General features: G+C 33.3%; 1 protein-coding gene across 15 annotated transcripts in view; it reads right to left on the reverse strand.

The window, feature by feature from the left end:
• NAV3 (neuron navigator 3) overlaps positions 1-19,531 on the reverse strand; it is a 1,064,916-nt gene that overhangs the window by 28,373 nt on the left and 1,017,012 nt on the right. For all 15 annotated transcript variants that reach the window (XM_031938355.1, XM_031938352.1, XM_031938354.1 and 12 more), the window contains 4 exons: positions 19,363-19,499; positions 12,478-12,631; positions 10,939-11,113; positions 2,868-2,965 (listed from right to left, as the gene is read on the reverse strand). In XM_031938355.1, coding sequence (XP_031794215.1) covers positions 2,868-2,965; positions 10,939-11,113; positions 12,478-12,631; positions 19,363-19,499 — 564 coding nt within the window. The remainder of the gene's footprint in view (positions 1-2,867; positions 2,966-10,938; positions 11,114-12,477; positions 12,632-19,362; positions 19,500-19,531) is intronic.

Raw genomic sequence — 19,531 nt, forward strand, 5'->3', positions numbered from 1 at the left:
ACCTGCCATCTGGGGGAAAGGGTGAGGGAAAGGAGGGAAAAAGTTGGAACAAAAGAATTTGCAACTGTCAATGCTGAAAAATTACCTATGCATATATATTGTAAATAAAAAGCTATAATAATAAAAAAATTAGATGGGCTCTAAGGTCTCTTCCAGTTATAAATCTATTTCTCTACAATGATATGACCTGAGAGTCCACAATAGATATTATAGTAATGTCATGATAATAATATCATGAATAAAAACATTGGAGAAGTATTTATCCAAAGAGGCCAATATAGCATGTTGTTCAACTGAGCTACTTATAAATTGGAGGATGGCTAAACAAATTATAGGATACAAATAGTAGTCATTTTTGATGGTAATGAATGTATTGTAGTATAAAGAATGATGAAAAGTTCAGAGGAATATCAGGCTCTTAAAAAATTCTAGAATACCTCTTTAAAGGAATGATTCATGAGAATTTGGGAAGGAAATGTCATATCAGACAAAGATAATCTCCTTTCTGACAGATATATAAAAATATATAATCAATAACAATCCAAAGATATGGATGCTATAATGTGAACACCTGTTATGTTTAGAAATTTTTTCAATAATTATATAAAAATATAGTAAGATTATACAAGTAAGAATAAAATTCTTATTTGTGGCATATGAAGCTAGGAGAGTAAAATAATAAGTTAACAAAATTGTTCCCAAAATGATCTAGACAGGGTTAACAAAATGGTTTTAATTTAATAAAGTAAAATATAATAAGGATAAATATAAAACCCTGCACCTGAGTTTTTTTTAAATTAAATATATAAGTAAATATACCTAAAAGGTAAATAGACTTCAAATTCAGCATTAGTTAAGAAAGGGATATAATAGTCCAAATGATAATTAATGTCATTGAATTGAACTTTCGGGTTAAATAACATGATATTCTTACTATCTTAGCCAGACTGTATTTCCAGTAGCATGACCAGTTTTTTAGGTACCATATTTGGAGTGGGCATAAGAAATCTAGTGGAAGGCTAGAAATGGTAACAAGGATTATAAAAAAATTTGAAACCATGCCATACAAAAGAGGAAGAAAATAAAAAAAAAAAAAATCATGGCAGTTACCTTGAAACAGACTACCTTTCTAGCTTTAGGGGAAAGAAATTGTGAAAGAAAATTAGATGTGTTTTGTTAGACTCCAAAGACCAAAAGAATAAGGACTTGTAGGTAAGTATAATAGGAAGCAGATTTGGGGCTCAGTATCTGAAAATAGAAAAATACTCTTTGTATTATCTATCATTAAGCACAAAGTTCTGTCAGTGATTATATTGCCAAATATTATAGATGACATTTTTGTACCTGAAATTTGGATGGAAAATCTGATGTAATTTTCCAAATCTAAGATTCTATTAATTTGGGGTTTCCTTCATATCACCATCTTCTTTTTGAATCCCTTCCCGATTTCCTTAGATTCTCATGCATTCCTCCCCATCAAAAATATTTTGTGTATATGTGTGTGTGTGTATGTATATATCTTTTTTAAAAAATATAATATAAGCTCTATGAAGGTAGGAAACATTTGATTTCTCTGTATTTTTTTTGTCTTCATATACTCTTGTCTCCTCCTTTTTGGCCCCACTCACCATCTGTAACTTTTTGGACTAAAATGTCCCTCCCTGGTAATCATTCTCCTATGTGAGGTTTTTTTTTTGTTTTTTGTTTTTTGTTTTTTACCTATTTAAATCCAATTACCAACAAGGACAATTTTTGCTTTTATATTTTTATCCCCAATGCTCAAGGGAGGGTTTGACATACAGTGAATTCTTAACATATGACTTTTTTTTTTCATTCATTCCTTCAGTACTTAACAAAATACCTTGTTAGGATTCTTACAAGGTGCTAAATAAGTGGAATTGAGGAGACAGTAGTTAAATTTAGTTTAGCATTGATTTAATCCTACAACAAATAATGGTTTCCTAGTGATATAATGATTGATGTATACTCAGTATGGAAGATAGAAGGAGGAGCTCTCAGGGCCAGGAAGGACAAACCCACTAGTGATTACAAGCCCACTAGAAGGTCTCGGAGGAGGAGACAGATTCATTTCATCTTCTACCTTTGTGCTGGCTGGAGACTAAAACACACAAACCTTTGGATTCGGAGGGAGCTGGAGACTGAAGCTGGTAGAGGCAAAGGACTAGCGGCAGAAGCTCTTAGAACCAAGGAGAGAGATAGGCCTCTGAGAAAGGTAACTGGGCCCAAGGAAGGAGACAAGACTTGGAAAGATACAATAAAGGATTTGGACTTTAACTCCTGGCTGCATTTGGGGTGATTACTCTGAACTGAAAGGAAGCCTGCTTTCAGAAGCCCCCCAAGAAACCTGCTCCCAGAGAATGTTATATTTTAGAGAAAAATATTACAGTACCTGAAAAATAGTAAGCACTTATGGAATGCTTGTTGTATAATTGTTAAAACTATAGGTAAAATACTATCTCAAAAAACTCTACAGGTCTAGTCACTCAGGCCTCTCCTTTGGAAAGGTGACAGACAAATTGATTCACTGGAATTTTCATATCAAGTAGTTTCAAGATAGATGGATTACTCATTGCTTTTTGAGAATATGGTACAGTGTTTAGAAACCCTATTTCTTTATTTAGGAAAGCACTACTAGCCAGTAAAACAATACTTCACTTTATAAAAACTAGTATAAGCAATTGCCTCATTTGTTTTGTGATCTGTAATCATCTTATATGATTATTCAAAAGGCCAAGAAAATGCTTTTTCTGAATGTTATCACTGGAAATTTGAAGAGAGAAAATATTTGTGGCTCCATGGATCTTTCTATGCCCATAATAACACAGAATACAATATAAGTGGAATACCTTTGATCGGCCATAACCCTTGCTAATAGATACTATAATTTTCACACTGCGGCCATCTTTATGGAGAGTTCCATCAGTAGCATCTTCCAGTAAAATATCTATAAAACAACATACCAATAAAATTAGAATTATAACAAAATGGAATCAAATTGTTTTCAATTGTAATTATTTTCCCCCATTACTTTTTATAACTCAATAGGAGTGCCAGTGCTACAAAGTTCAAATACCTGTACTTAAACTGTCTTTTACATTCTCATTTACTTGGAACTGAGAAACCAATGCATTTTCTCTCTCATTCTTTTAAATTTCTTGATTTAAAATAACTTGTTCTTTCCTTCAAGCTAGAAAAAGTAAAGTTCCACTTTTATCATGTGCTTGTCTATTTGAAAGAACTAGTCCTACTTTCTTCCAGAGCAGACATCATGAGCATGAGGCCATTCACATCTGGATAAAACCAATCACTATGAAAACTAGGACATTTAGAACAGTTTGCCTTTCCTTGAATCAAATGAAAAACACCCATACTTAAGTTCTCATGTAACCTATGGATTTGAAAGATATTATATTAGATTGTCAATGAAAACTATTTTCAAACATTTAGGCACATCCCCAGTTGTATTACTACTTGGAGTATTTCTGTAATTGTTAGGCACACTACCACAGAATATTTTTTTTCTTTTACAGCAGCATATTAAATGTAATTATATACTTTATGCTTACCACTCTACAATCAAGATACTATTCAACTTATTTGACTAGAAAGGAAAGAAGAAACATTTTCTCTTAACTTCTTGTTCTATGCATTAGAGTAAGATGCCATCTCACTTTAAGATTTAGTTATTTTGGTCTAACTGGAGTAGAAGGCGTTAAGAGTGGTTTAGATCTGTTGCTTCATTACTATAGGAGTTTCCAATAAGTAAATCATTATTCTACTCATAATAATCATGGTTCATAGACAAACTCAGTTTGGAGTTACCCATGTCCTATGAATAAGAGAAACCCAATTGGCTGCTTCCCACCAAATACTGAGAATAACAGCAGAATATAAGTGCTATGATTCTTAAAAGCCTACACTTATGACAGGGAAATGAATGAAAAATACCTGATGACAATCATACCATTTTTAATCATAACCATTTAAAAGATGGAAGGCTTTAGAGAAAATAGGTAAAAAGATATATTAAAAATTATACTGATATAACAAAAAAATCATTGTAAAGAATGTGGATTTGATATTTCTGTGGTAAAATGCATCTCTTCTGCATCTATTATAATATTATCAGTCCCTCTCCCTTCCAATGCATTCTGCGCAAGAATTGTCAAGCAATATTTAATTACACTTTTCTCACCAGAAACAGGCAATGGCTTCCAGGTAACCCTCATACCTAAACCACTTAGGGAAATCTATTTAATATACTAATTGGATTCTCCAAAATTCAATATATCATGGCTATTCTTTAGCAGTTAGACTTATTTTGCTGACAAATGAATTGTTAAATTTTGCCCATGAGGATATCATTTCTCCCTTGATGAAACATCATCCATTTCCTTTCTAAGCCATATTCCACTCATCTTTGAACACTGATTAATGAACATGATTAGATTGGATAAAGTTCATGTTCTGGAATCAGGAAGACCCAACTCAAAATCCAAATATTAACAATAAATCAGATGCTAAACTAATACATGACATTGAACAAGTCATTTAACCTTTGCTTCACTTTCTGAATTTGTAAAATGAGAATAATATATAATCATATACTTAACTCCCAGCATTGATATCAGTTTCAAATGAGATAATAATTGTAAAATGCTTAGCATAATACCTAGCATATATTGTGTTGTTTTCAGGCCTTTATGATTTCTTGAATCATTGTGCTCCAATGCTGTCTATAGGGCTTATTTGTCAAAGCAAATCCCATGTTTGGAGTGGTTTACTATTTTCTTCTCCAGTGGATTAAGACAAAAAGAGGTTAAATGGCTTGTCCAGAGTCACACAACTACTAAGTTTCTGAAGTCTCATTTTAATTCAGGTCTTCCTGAATCCAGGCTCAGTATTCTAACACCCTCAGTCAGCTACCTGCCCTAGCTCATACTATACAATATGTTAATGTTATCACTATTATTATTATTCCAGCACTTAGCACAATGTCTGGCATATAGTACTTGTTACAGTTACTTTGTCTCTTATTATTGCATAGTCTGATTCCAGTATGGTATTGTGGTAAGAATGTTATCTCTGGAATTATTAAGACCTTTCTTTAAATCCTGTTTTCTGTATTTGTTAGCTGTGCAACTTGAATTTGAGTATCAGAGTTTTATCATTAAAATGAGGGCATTAAACTAGTTGGTCTTCAGTGTTCCTTTCATGTCCAAAACTAGGATCTCCTCATCCTTATTTCATATGTAACTGAGTAACTCTGCTTTAGAATAATTAGTTTTCCTTAAAGTATATCTTTCTGATGTGAACAACAGAGTTATAATTAATATTGCTAGATGATGGAAGCAATCAATGTCAGAGAGTCTATCCATCAATTGACTGAAGTTGATGATTTATTAAAATAAACAACTCCAGAGAGAAAACAACAGATGTGACATATGGGGCATGACCAAGTTAGATACCAGTAGTCACTGCATTTTTTTCTGGTCCAACTACATGAAATATAGCTGCTGTTGTTGTTGTTTTTCACTATTTACTTTCATGTTTCATGACTTGGAAGTTACCTAAAACCCCAATTTTGTAAACTGCATGTCATGATCCCATATGGGACCTTATTACTGAATGTGGGTTTTGTGCAATAATGATTTATTATCAATAAATGTTTAATTTGTATACTTATTTTATATGCCTTATGTGCCCAGTGTCATGTAAAAATTTCTTGGCCAAAAAGGGGTTGCGAGTCAAAAATGTTTAAGAGGCTCTGTCCTACACTAGCTCTTTCTTACCTAGCTTCACTGTTTCATTAATTTATTGGATGCAGTGATTAATAAGAGGGTTGGGCCTAGTCAGGAATACCAGAATTCACATCTAACCTCAGACATTTACTTGTTGAAGATTATAATAATACTTACCTCCTAGAGTTGATATGAGGATCAAATGAGAGAATATTGATAAAATGTTTATTTAGTGTAGTATCTAGCACCTAGTAGGCTTAATTCAAATTTCAGTTATTGTCATTATCATCATCATTATCAAAAACAACAACTATAAACTATTTTTGTTAATTAAGTCTTGATATCTTGGAACTTATGAATATTAAAAAAGTCTAACCATGAAAACAAGAGTCACAATATGGAAAATAGGATCATAGGATGCTAAGCTTCAATGGTGAAACTCATTTTATATATTAAGTGCCAATATTCATAAAGGTGAAAAAATGAATCACTTAGTTGTAGAGTTAAAACGGACATAAGTGGAAAATCATCTCTCATGCCTTATTTGTAGAAAGTGGCAATGTTATATCAGTGAATATTTGAATTATAACATTCTAAAAAAGACCCTTCTTATTTATTTTGCCAGTATTGTGAAGATTCCTTAATCAATCACTTCTTTTCTTTTCTATCCAATGATAATGTTCTCTTTTCTTTCCTACTCTTCTATGTTATCCTTTTGAGCTCTTGGTCTTTAATAAAAATTCTGCCCTCTCTTTAGTTCCTGGAGTCTGGGAGATGTTTCTTGGTTTTGGGTATACCATTCCGCCAGCACTTCCCTCTTCTGAACTTCTCTATTATAATGGAGAATACCAGCACCATCCCAGGAAATCAGACATGCAATCCAGATGTCATCCTCAACTTCTTCCCCTTGTTCCAACTAAAAACCCAATCTACTGACAAAAGTCACTCAAGTCAGCCAAAGAATAAGAATACTTTATGTATTTATCATATACATCCCTCTCTCTCTAGCTACCATCTTAGTTCAAGACCTCTACATCTCACCTGGATTTTTTTTTTTTTTTTTTTGCAATAGACCCCTAATTAGTCCTTCAACTTCAATTCCCTCACTATTCTAATTCATTCTTCACTAAGGTGCCAAAGTGACTTCTTAATGTAAGGTGATGATCATGTCACCTCCTTGTTTAATATGCTACACTGAATTTCCATATTCTCCAGGATCAAATGTAAATTTCCATTATTGGTCGTTTGAAGCATTATAACCTTTCCAATTTGTACTTCTCATGTGTCAGTCAAAGTATAAGAATACTTCATATATTTATCATATACATCCCTCTCTCTCCAGCTACCATCTTAGTTCAAGACCTCTATATCTCACCTGGATTTTTTTTGCAATAGACCCCTAACTGGTCCTTCAACTTCAATTCCCCCCAATTTTCTCATGTGTCACTTCCCTCTCTATAATTCACGGTATGACCACCCTAGATACTAGATATTCTTTGCACATACTGTTTCATCTCTTATTTCTGTACCAATGGAATGATGGTCCCACATGCCAGAAATATTCTCTTCTTTCAATATTTACTCTCAGAATCCCCACCTTTGTTCAAGACTCCGCCCAAATGCCTATTTGTACAAGATACCTTTCCTAAATCCTCCCAGTTTCCAGAGCCTTTCTAGTTAAGCTTCTTTCCATCTACTCTTTATGCCCTAAATATTAACAGTAAAATACATGTGGAGATTTGTAAAACAAATATAATAATGCTGATAAAAGTTCAGACACAAAAATTCATCATTTCACATGGTGAGAAAACCAAATGATTTAAACAAAAGCAAAATATTTCAACTGTTAACTCCTGAAATGGTGCTGACTCACTTTTGAACTCTATTAGGATGCTAAAACCAGACAGAGAACTCCCTTTTTTGCTAAGAGGTATAATAATTTCTACCCCTACCACTCTTTGTTAGTAGGAAAAGTAAATATAAAACAAATAATCTTAATTGAACCCTGTTTGAATTTTACCTTTACCTTTTCTGACCTCCAGAAGAGGATTTAGATTATTACAATCTTATCTTTTCTTTTATATAATGGCATATTTAATTTTTTAAATCTTTTTTTTCCTTTTCTAATTAAATTAATTGACAGGAATAAAGTTCAGTATAATGAAAAAAGGGCTAGATTTGGAGACAGAAGACCCAAGTTCAAATATTAACCGTTATTTACTGCCTCTGTTACTTGGGAAAAGTTTTATTATCCTTGCCTTCAGTTTCTTCATCTGTACAAAGAAAAGGTTTGGATGACTTGACCTCAGTGGTCCCCTCTAATTTTAGGTCTAAGATCCCTTGATTTAGTATTGTATGCAATTTCTATATGCTTTTTGTTTAGAATCTGGGTTTCTTATCCCATTTCTCTGAAGCTCATTGTTTTTTAAAGTGTTTACTTACTGATTACTCATTTGCTCTCTCACACACATAGACACATGTATGCATGTTTGGGTGTATGTGTATGTGTAAATATATAGATATATAAGTATATATGTATCTATGTGTATATTTGTGCTACATTATTTCTTCTGTATTAGATTAGAGTCTTACATTCAAGACATAGGAAGGTGTTTTCCATAAGATTTAAGATTTAGCAGTTGCTTCTTTGTTAGTGATTCTACATCACAAATTTAGGCCCTAATGTTGTATAGAAGCTAAATGCAAGTATGCAGTAGGGACTATGTCAAAATTTAGATAGGGACATGCAAATTCTGGGTTTTCAGTAGCCTAGGAGAAAAACATCCATTTAAGGGGGGGGAAATTAGTAATTATAGTTGCCCTATGACAGTTTATACTGCTTCAGCTTTTGCTTTTTAATCTAAATTAAAGAAGAATCTGTTGGAATCTTAGTGTTAACTCAACTTGAAACAAGGTACTAAGTGGAACTGAGAAACAATGCTTGTGTTCACACCTGTACTCACTGAAGTTCACACGTTTGGAGATTTCAGGGGTTAGTATGAAATATCCGAATTCAAACCTCCCTTGAAGCTCTTAGGGCCAGAGAGCACGCTGGGAGATATCCCACAATCCCACTCTGGGAGAAGCAGCATAAATAGAGCTTCAGGGAGCCACTCGAGAGTTTTTACTTGGGAACATTCCCAGGGGTCAGAGATTCAGCACTTTGGGAGATTGAGAGCCAGAAGCCCTCTCTTGGAGGCAAGAGAGATTCATTCCATCTGGAGGCTGAAGAAAGCAGAGGCAAAGGACAAAGCTGCAAGAGTTCTTAGAACCAAGCAGAGAGATAGGCCTCTGAGCTAACCGGGCCCAAGGAAAGAGACAAGACTTGGTAGGAGAAAATAAATGTTTGCATTTTATCAGCTGTCTGCATTTTGGGTGATTATTTACTTGTAACTGAAACTTAAGGCTGCCTCCAGAAAACCTCCCCGAGAAACCTGCTCTCCCAGAGAGAACCATCTTATCTTATTTTAAAGAAGAAAAACACCACAAGAATCTAATTTTATACTTAAGTATTTATATTGTTTCCAAGCGTCACCTGGTGGTTATGTCTTGTATTTACAAAAAGTGCTTCTAAGGTTGTGCCAAAAATCATAACCAAGTGAAGGGCTCATATTTTCCAACTGAATATTTCATTGGAAAATACTATTCCATTTGAAATTAAATAATATTTCTACTCTGGCTATAAATTTGTTACATATATCTATATATAATATAGATATTTTTTGCTAAATAAGTGACTCATTGGAAACGGATCATTCAATCAACAAGTATATATTAGGACCATGCTTTGTGCCATGAATAATGTAATTACTGGGATAAAAAAAAAATAGTGTATTTTTCCTCAAAGAGTTTATATTATAATGTGTGTGATATTTAAATAACCACAAATATTTCATAAATGCATACTTCTCTCCCACATTAGAATGCAAAACATACATAAAAATGCATACATGCATATATTAAATACATACATATATGTGGAATACATCTGTCTCTGTATATGTGTGTGTACTTGTATATATACATATATTTCTATACATCTCTCTGTATATATATATACACATATATGTATATTTCTCTCCCACATTAGAATGTAACTCCTTGAAAACAAGGTTGAACTCCCTAATTTATAACAAAATGTTAAATGAAGATGGATGATATTTATATATCCATAAAAATTATATATGCATATTATTATAGACATATTTGTAAAAACGGGATATTTTCAACATTATTTTAATTTCTGAATCATGAATTCTATAGATTAAATGATTCTGGATTATACAAATAATGAATGCATCTACTTAATAGATTATGCAATAATCTGAGTGACTATATTGAGAAGATTTTCTGTTCATGATCCAAGAGACATTTTTCATGAGATCATAGAGCGAAGTGTCAGATGATGAAATAGAAGTAACATTGATTGATAGTTGGAGGCTCAAAGAATAAACTCTTTAATATACTCTTTCTTCCACTTTCCATGATGGTCAGGTCAATCAATGAGATAAGAAACTCTGGGTTCAATTCCCATCTCCCATATGTTGGCTATGCAACCTTGGACAAATTACTAAACTTTCAGTTTTTTAGGAAACTCTTCAAAACTATCAGTAACCCAGTTTATCTTGGTAGAGAAAGCTTCTTCATTCCCTATACTTTGAAATATATATGAGTTGGGGCAGATAGTTGGAGTAGTGAATAGAGCACTTGGCCTTGAAGTCAAGAGGATGTGAGTTCAAATTTGACCTCAGACATTTAACATTTACTGGCTGTGTGATCTAGAGTTATTTGTCTCTCTCTGTGTGTGATTATGTATGTATGCATGTAAGTATGTATACACCAGTGAAATGTGAGGTAGGAGTCAAGAATGTCAATTACTATAATAGATTTGGAGCTATAAGAAACGTTTAGTTAAAGTCCCTCAACTTACCCTTATGGAAACTGAGGCCCAGAGATAAGAAATGATTTACTCAAACTTAACTAGATAATAACTGGCAGATTTCTTCTCAGGTCTACTGATTCCATATCTCTAGCTCTTGACACCTAACTAATGCTGATAACATTTGGGAAATATTTTGTAGGGTTAAAAAAAAAAGTGATGTTTTTTGCTTTACCAGTTTCCTTCAGTGGAATAATAGGAAAACAGACAGACAGACATACACACATACACAATCACCTGAGGTAATAGAGTCAGTGATGTTCAAGTTGTTTAATGAAAGCCCTAAAGATTGGCGAGAAGATGAGGAGGAGGTGCTGCTAGAAGATTCAGATGAAGGACGAGCAGGCTTCCCTGTATTCCCAGTCTCTGCCTTCAAACGATCATTTTCAGCTTTCAGGATTTCAATTTCATTCTGTTACAAAGATGGTATGGAGATGGGGAAATCAGCCAAAAGAAAAAAAAAACTGAATTAGAAAAAAGACTTATCTCTTTCCAAATGTTAAACAGAAATGCCCCTCCCTCACAATTTGAAATAACATAAAAAATGAACAAATACGGGTTCTAAACACAGAATTTCTTTCCTTAGGGGAGAAGGGAGAATATAAGATAGAAAATGAAAACAATCACTTTTTTTTTCCTCATAGCTAAAAACACTAATATTTTTCAGTTTATATATACACACAGAGAGAAAGAGAGGGGGAAAGTCAGAAGCTTGGTTAAGGTGTGACATCTGACTGAAGGCCTGTTAGGGTTTATAGTTTTAGAAGCCCACTGTTCCATGTTTGTTTAGAATAATTTAAATAAATGGTACCAAAATAACCCTTAAGTAAAGATCTAGTCAAAGACAAAAAACTCAAACAATGCCCTTCTGATCACTGTGAATGGATTATTTCAACAAAGCGATAAACAAAACCTCAGTAATATTACATAAAAATAAGGTAAACTCTCTATAAATTTCGAAACCCATATTGAAATCTGAAAGATCTTTTATTCATTCAAACATAAGACAGCAGTTCATAAAATAGTCAACAAAATCATCTGACAACTTCATATTGTGAGGGGATGAATTTGCACAAGTAGGAAGTTTCTCCCCTTCCCCATTTAAATCCTTTATGGTGCTGAGTAATGAATTTACAATTATAAAGGGAAAACTTCATTTAAGAATAGCCAGATTCTACCACAACTTAACTTTTCTTTTCTTTATGAAGTACAGGAAAATTCAAAAGCTTACTTCTGAAATAACCATTTTCCTTCTATAGTTAGAAACAATGTGGAAGCCTTATTAATTTTATTAAAGATTTTTTATTTAAAAATATATTATTGTATAACTCATTTGAAAGTCAAATTTCAAAAGTACATAAAGAAACAGACTTATGATGTCAAAAAGGAGAAAATAAATTAAGACTCTCAGTACTGCAGAATAATAATGTTTCTCTAAAGATACAGGATTGAACTTCAAGATACAGGATTGAATTTCAATTTAAACTCCAATTGAAATGAATTCAATTATCTTGGTTAGAAGCATAGCTCACAGCCTCTAGTCTGACATGGCTACTCCTTTCTGATACTCATGCCTAGACTTAGTCAAATTCTATTTTGAGGATTATGGGTAAAAAATGAAATACAATGGCAAAATGCAGAGGACATTTTAAACACAGAGCATATTCATTTTCATAGTATATGAAAGTTGCCTTAAATAATCTATATAAATTTAGAGATAAAAATAGCAATACTTAAAGCATTTGCTTTATTTCTCAACCAAAGCAAAGTACTGACCTGCATTCGATTCATAGCTTCCCGAATTTGGTCAAGATGATGAGCAGAACTGAGAGCTTCTAGACGAATATCTGTTAATTTTAGCTCCTTCTCTCTGAGTTCACTTTTTAGCTGCAGAATTATCTCAGCCTCTGCTTCCGTGCATTCACATATCCTATAGTAGAAAGCACAAAAAAGATAAGTAAGGGAAAAGGATGAAGATTAAGGAAAAGAAATGTACCCTCACATAAACTGATTTCCAAAATAAAGTGTTTGTTGATATGTAGATGAGAGACAAAGGGAAAGAAGAGGAGAGAAGATACACTAAACCAACTTTAAATGGTCCAAAAGAAAGGAAATATTTCCAAATGAAAATATTGATCAACTTGACCTCACCATATGATTAATCTATAAAGATAATTTCCATGGTGTGGATATTATAGAGAAACAGCTGATATCTAACTATACCTCCCTTTATCTTATATTTGTAAAAATGTTTTTTGTACCCGAGTGTAAGATTACATTTATTCCTATTGAATTTCATCTTATAAGATTCATCCAAATGATTGAAGTTATTATTCTTTGAGATTATGGTACTGTCATCCATTGTGTTGGCTATTCAACTTCATATAATCTTCATGTAATCTACAGATATGATGAACATTCTATTATTATATTTATCCAAATCATTGAAAGCAAGCACACATCCCAGGGATGGTCCAGTGAAAATCTCCCACTATGCTGACATTGAGCTATTAATAAAAAAATCTTTGACCATCTAGCCAGTTTAGAATTCTTCTGAGTGTATTATTGTCTAATTCAGGAGTATAAAATCTGCAGCCTTCAATTGTCATGGCAAATGGGTTGGTGGATTTGTAGGGAAATGTTTCTATTTGAATTTAACACCACCTTTCCATGTTCTCTAAACAAATAGTGGAAGAAAGTTTATCAAAAACTTTGCCAAAAATCTACATGTGCAGGATTTCCCCATCTATGAGTTTAGTAAAATTGTTCAAAAAAAAAGAAAGAAAGAAAGAAAGAAGGTAAAATACACAATATCCTTCTCAATCTAAATATTCATCAACTATATGAATAATGATCAGTTCTAGAATTTTTTTCCAAGAATTCAAGTAAAGCTTCTTGGCCTTGTTTGTTTGTTTTTTTGTTTGTTTTTTTTTTAAATTTAATAGCCTTTTATTTACAGGATATATACATGGGTAACTTTACAGCATTAACAATTGCCAAACCTCTTGTTCCAATTTTTCACCTCTTACCCCCACCCCTCCCTAGATGGCAGGATGACCAGTAGATGTTAAATATATTAAAATATAAATTAGATACACAATAAGTGTACATGACCAAAATGTTATTTTGCTGTACAAAAAGAATCAGACTCTGAAATATTGTACAATTAGCTTGTGAAGGAAATCAAAAATGCAGGTGTGCATAAATATAGGGATTGGGAATTCAATGTAATGGTTCTTAGTCATCTCCCAGAGTTCTTTTTCTGGGCATAGCTAGTTCAGTTCATTACTGCTCCATTAGAAATGATTTGCTTGATCTGTTGCTGAGGATGGCCTGGTCCATCAGAACTGGTCATCATATAGTATTGTTGTTGAAGTATATAATGATCTCCTGGTCCTGCTCATTTCACTCAGCATCAGTTCGTTAAGTCTCTCCAGGCCTTTCTGAAATTATCCTGTTGGTCATTTCTTACAGAACAGTAATATTCCATAATATTCATATACCACAATTTATTCAGCCATTCTCCAACTGATGGACATCCATTCAGTTTCCAGTTTTTAGCCACTACGAAAAGGGCTGCCACAAACATTCGTGCACATACAGGTCCCTTTCCCTTCTTTATAATCTCTTTGGGATATAATCCCAGTAGTAACACTGCTGGATCAAAGGTATGACACAGTTTGATAACTTTTTGAGCATAGTTCCAAACTACTCTCCAAAATGGTTGGATTGTTCACAACTCCACCAACAATGCATCAATGTCCCAGTTTTCCGCATCCCCTCAATAATCATCATTATTTTTCCTGTCATCTTAGCCAATCTGACAGGTGTGTAGTGGTATCTTAGAGTTGTCTTAATTTGCATTTCTCTGATTAATAATGACTTGGAGCATCTTTTCATATGACTAGAAATAGTTTCAATTTCTTCATCTGAGAATTGTCTGTTCATATCCTTTGACCATTTTTCAATTGGAGAATGTTGGCCTTAAGTTTGTAGATTTCTTTTCTTCCCTGTTTTGAATATTGGAATATTTGCTCTTCAGTTCTTTGATACCTATTCCATTTCCCATGATCTTTCATATATCCGTAAGAGAAAGTCAGCAAGTTCTTTTGAGTTCCCTATAACTTCATTTGAGCTAAAAGACTTTAAATTCATTAAGAGCAGCTAGCTACCTGCTTATCTTAAATTTTAAATCCCTGTTATTGATTTGTTATGACATTTCCATTTCAAAGGTCATTTTCATTGCTAAAAAAAAACAAAAACAAAAACAAAAAACCCCCCCAAAACAGAAACAGAAATAGAGGAATGAGTTGCTCTGCCTTCTGTTGTCAAACAGACTTCTTATCCCTGCTTTATCATCCTTTTTCTCTAAATATAACAATATGACAATGTTTAATATAATTATTATTGTCCTTAGGTTCCCTAACAAGATCAGTTCGTTTTGAGCTTTTGTATTTTTTTCAATAGGAACAAAACATATTAGTTTTTTTTTTCTCTTTCCTGACCTTGTTTCATCTTCTCTAAATTTCCTTAAGAGTTGTCTATGCTTATTTTCTCTGATAAATCCAATTTTCCCTCCAATTTTAATTTATTTTTGTGGCTTCAGAATTTGCATTCTGAAATTAGGTGGTACATGTATCCTGAAGTTAGGAAGACTGATTTCAAGACACCTAATATTTATTAGCTGTGTGATCCTTGGCAAGTCACTTAGCCCAAATTGCCTCCATTTCCAAATAAATAAGCTGACCTTTTAATACAAAACCAAGCTTGTCCCATCCTTTCTGGGCTAATTATCTCTGAAGTACTTTTTTCCTATAAGATCCAACCTGTAGTTTCCTCAGACCTTTGGAAATCTGCTTTTCCCAAGTCTAGGAAATATGTCAAATTGCCCAGTTTTCTACTCCAGGTCTACCAGAGTAATGGTTCCTTCCTCTTATCCAGGTTTCTCATAATTCCCATCCCAGCAGTCAGGATCTTTTTATTAATGATATTATTGATTATTCTACCTTTATTGGTTACCCTACCTTTTGAATAATTATCACTAAAAATGTTGAGGTTATTAACTATACTTTTGTAAAAGACGGGTTGTTGAAGCCTCCTTCTCTCACTTCCACTCTAATATAGTGTCCTTCTTTTCTCTTACAACCCAACTAATGGAATATATACCAGGTTTTTTTTTAGAATCCAATTATCTTCACTCAAATTTGCTTCACCATTTGCTCCACCACGCCTCTCCCTTCTGATTCCTCCATTTTCTCATGAGGGTATACTTTGTAAAATATAATGTGCCAACACATCCCATTTATCTGTCCTGCTATTTTTGGATAAGGCAAAATCATCTAGATCTATGATCTAGTTATATGTTTCATCCCCAGGTAAACGTTTTATCTAAAAGGTTAAAAAGTTCTTTGTGTTAGTACCTTTGATTTCTCTTATTTGCTGCCTAAATTTAGCACATTTATTCATAGACTTTTGGGGTCACAGGTTTTGCTCCTGGTTTCTTTCTTGTATTTTTGTCCCCTATGTATTTCTGGTTATACCAGTTGGTATTCTCTGTAGCTACTTCTTATAGTTTCTAATTTTGAAGATATACATAGGCAGTCCTTGTCCTATCCATTTATTTTTCATTTAAAACCTTTTTTTAGCTTAAAGATCTATGATCACATGATCCTATGATGAAGTTTAATAGACAGAAGATAAACAAGCAAAGTGTTAAGGAATAAAGGCAAGAAAGCATACATTATCCAAGAGTAGTAAATGATCAACAGCATCAAAAACAGCAGAAAGGTTAGACCTGGCATTTCAAAGAGCAACACATGCTTTTTCTTCCTCATTGAACCAGATCATCAGAGGATGCTAATAGGACTAAAATCACAAATTCCAACACACCCAGAAAATTTAGCTTTGTATCTTCTCCCTATTCCCAACCAGCTGTCTTAACAAATTATATTTTTTGTTTCATAGATAAGAGACTGTGACTACATCAGGGCAAATTCATTACTAGCACTAGAAAAGTAAATGAAAATCTAAATCCTATAACTCTTCCTATCCATATCACTTGTTCTAGCACTAAATCATATGCTGTCTCATTCTATATTCTCATTGCCTCTTATGAATCTTTATTTTTTTTAATGGCTTATAGGCGCCAGCTAATTCCTGAGCACAATACAGTCACACCATCAATGTTGTGAAGGTGATTGACTACTGATAATTTTTGTTACTTATGGAGATAAAGGAATTCATTCTTATTTTCACTTTGTAACTGACAATGTACCTTTTCATATTTTTAATTGTTTTGCATTTTAGTGTCAGGAAAGTTTTAATGAATATTAAATCATTACAAAGTGGTTTTTTTTCCCCTTACTCAATTAGAATTCAAAAAAAAAAAAAAAGAAGAAAAAGGAATTGTCTAAGAACATGATCCTAATTGTAAGAATGTTCTCAAAGTTAGAAGAGACCTTGGAAGGATTTAGTTCAACTTCTGTGTGAAAATAATCACTCTACATCAGTCAAGTGGTCACCCAGCCTTTGCCTGAAAAGACCTAAAAAAATTATGAACAAATAATGGTCACTTAATTTAATGACCTGTTATTTCTTTGGTATGGGCATTTCTCACTCCTACATTTTATAACTTTGTGGTCAATATACCTGAATATTTAAAAATCTTGTAATATTGTGCCCATCGACATCTGAGACATAATGCCAAAACTTCTGGTGATGAACCTTCAAAACAATGATAATCTATTTCTTATATAAGAATTGTCTACCACCAGACTCATGCCTAAAGTCTTAGTATCTTTGTAAGACCTAAGAATTTTTCTTCCATTTCCACTGTCTTCCAGGTCCATGAGTTAAGTCAGCACTTTGAGGATGTATCAGGATTTAGAGAAGGCTGACAATTAAGCCAAATTAATCGTATTAGAGAACTAAGAGAGTATAGGTCAGTTTTTATACTTTTATTTACTGGAGAGAAGGGGAAATGTCCTAGAATTTCAACTATCGTTGTGGAAAGTATCTCTATCAATACATATTGGCTTCTCATCTATAACTTTTTTTATTGAGGGGGGTTAGCAGAAAATGACATCTGTGATTTCATTGTTCTAAGAGTTCCAAGTAAGGAACCTGTTCTTCAAACACAGGTCAGCACCAGTCTAGCAACTTTTACTTTTAACAAGTTGAAAGTGGCACTGAAAAGATTTGAGTCTACATCAACTCCCAAGTCAATTCTATACCATGTCACAATATCTACAATTCATTTATATGATTAATCTGCAATAATAAACACTTCCATTTACATAGAAATTCCCTTTTCATAAATATTTTTCCCTTAGAAACCTTGAAAAGTAAGTAGGGCAAGAATAATTAATAGTAATTGGGACACTGATAAGTTGTTATACATCCTGAAGAAGGCAAATAGGGTAGTAAGGCATTTGAAAACATACCCTATGAAGATCACTTGAAAGAAATGGGGATTAGTACTTGGAGAATTAATACTTTGAGAAGAGATGAGCTTAGTGGAAAAACAACCACTGTTTTAAAATGGGGATGTGGATTTGCGGATGGAGAATTTAATTTGTTTTGCTTGGCCTTTGAGACAAAAATTTAAACTAATGAGTGTCAGTTACAGGGAGCTAAATTTTCACTCATTATCAGAAAAATGTTCAATCAGCAAAAGCTGAAAATGGAATGATTGCCTGGGTAAGGTAATGATCTCCCAAACATTGAAAATCTTTAATCAGGGTATGGATGGTCATTTGTCAAGAATGTTATAGAGTTCAATTAATAAATTGATAAGCAGTTAAAAAGTTCCAACAGACATTGTACTAGGCAGTGGAAGTACAATGAGAGAAAAGGAAGCCATTCATGCCCAGATTCATATTCTATCAGGGGAAAACATTAGATTTTATTATTTTTTCTTTGAGGTCCTTTGCAACTCTATGATATTATTTCTCCCATCTTACATATAAAAAAAATGTCTCAGAGTCTTGACTTTTTGGGCCTTGGGGGTCATTTATCAAGTAAGTGATAAAAAATAGGTCTTCTATTTGACATGAGACTTAGTAAATTTTTCACTAGCAGATTGCCTGCCTACAATAGACTGAAAGAATATTTCATTTCTGGAAAACATGCAAATGATTCTCAGGAAGAAAAAAAAAAACATTTTTCAGGCTTGCTTTTGGGATATGTACAGAGTGTCATGCACCACACGCCTTTTACCGGGATCTGTGCTTGTAGATGACATGGCCATTTTGTCGTTTCTTTGGTGCCCACACAAGAGATGACCTTCATCCATGTACAATTATACAGACAGAAGACAAATGCAAATAGAAAGAAGCAAAGATTGTGGTTTAAAGGGGAAAAATGGAGAGATACAGGGAGACAGTTCATTTCCATTACATGAAAGTAAAGTATGTATTGTCATATGTGGGAAGAGAATATGAAGATGAAAATATGTCCAAAAATGGGGATTGCTATACTGGAAAATTTGGGCTGACTTATGTTTAAATTAAGATGTGGAATTAAAAAGTAGAAATAAAAGAAGGCTAAGTCCAAAGTCCAGTACCTCATTTTGCTGATTGCTTTTTTATTCCCCCAATCAGCAGCCTATCTAGAATATGACTTACACAGAATCTGATTGTGAAGGCTTTCATGGATACTGACCCACAGTCACCAGAGCTATGGGGCAGCTTCGGTGATGATGGAAGAGATGAATCAGTCAGTTCTTCTATGTCAGAATGCGAGGAAGGGGGCTTGGTAGATTTTTTCTTCCCAAAGGCTTGTTTGAATGAGCTCCTCAGCTGAAAGAAAGAGAAACATAAGCTTTCTCCTT

Source organism: Sarcophilus harrisii, chromosome 5 (assembly GCF_902635505.1).
Source record: "Sarcophilus harrisii chromosome 5, mSarHar1.11, whole genome shotgun sequence".
Lineage (NCBI taxonomy): Eukaryota > Metazoa > Chordata > Mammalia > Dasyuromorphia > Dasyuridae > Sarcophilus > Sarcophilus harrisii.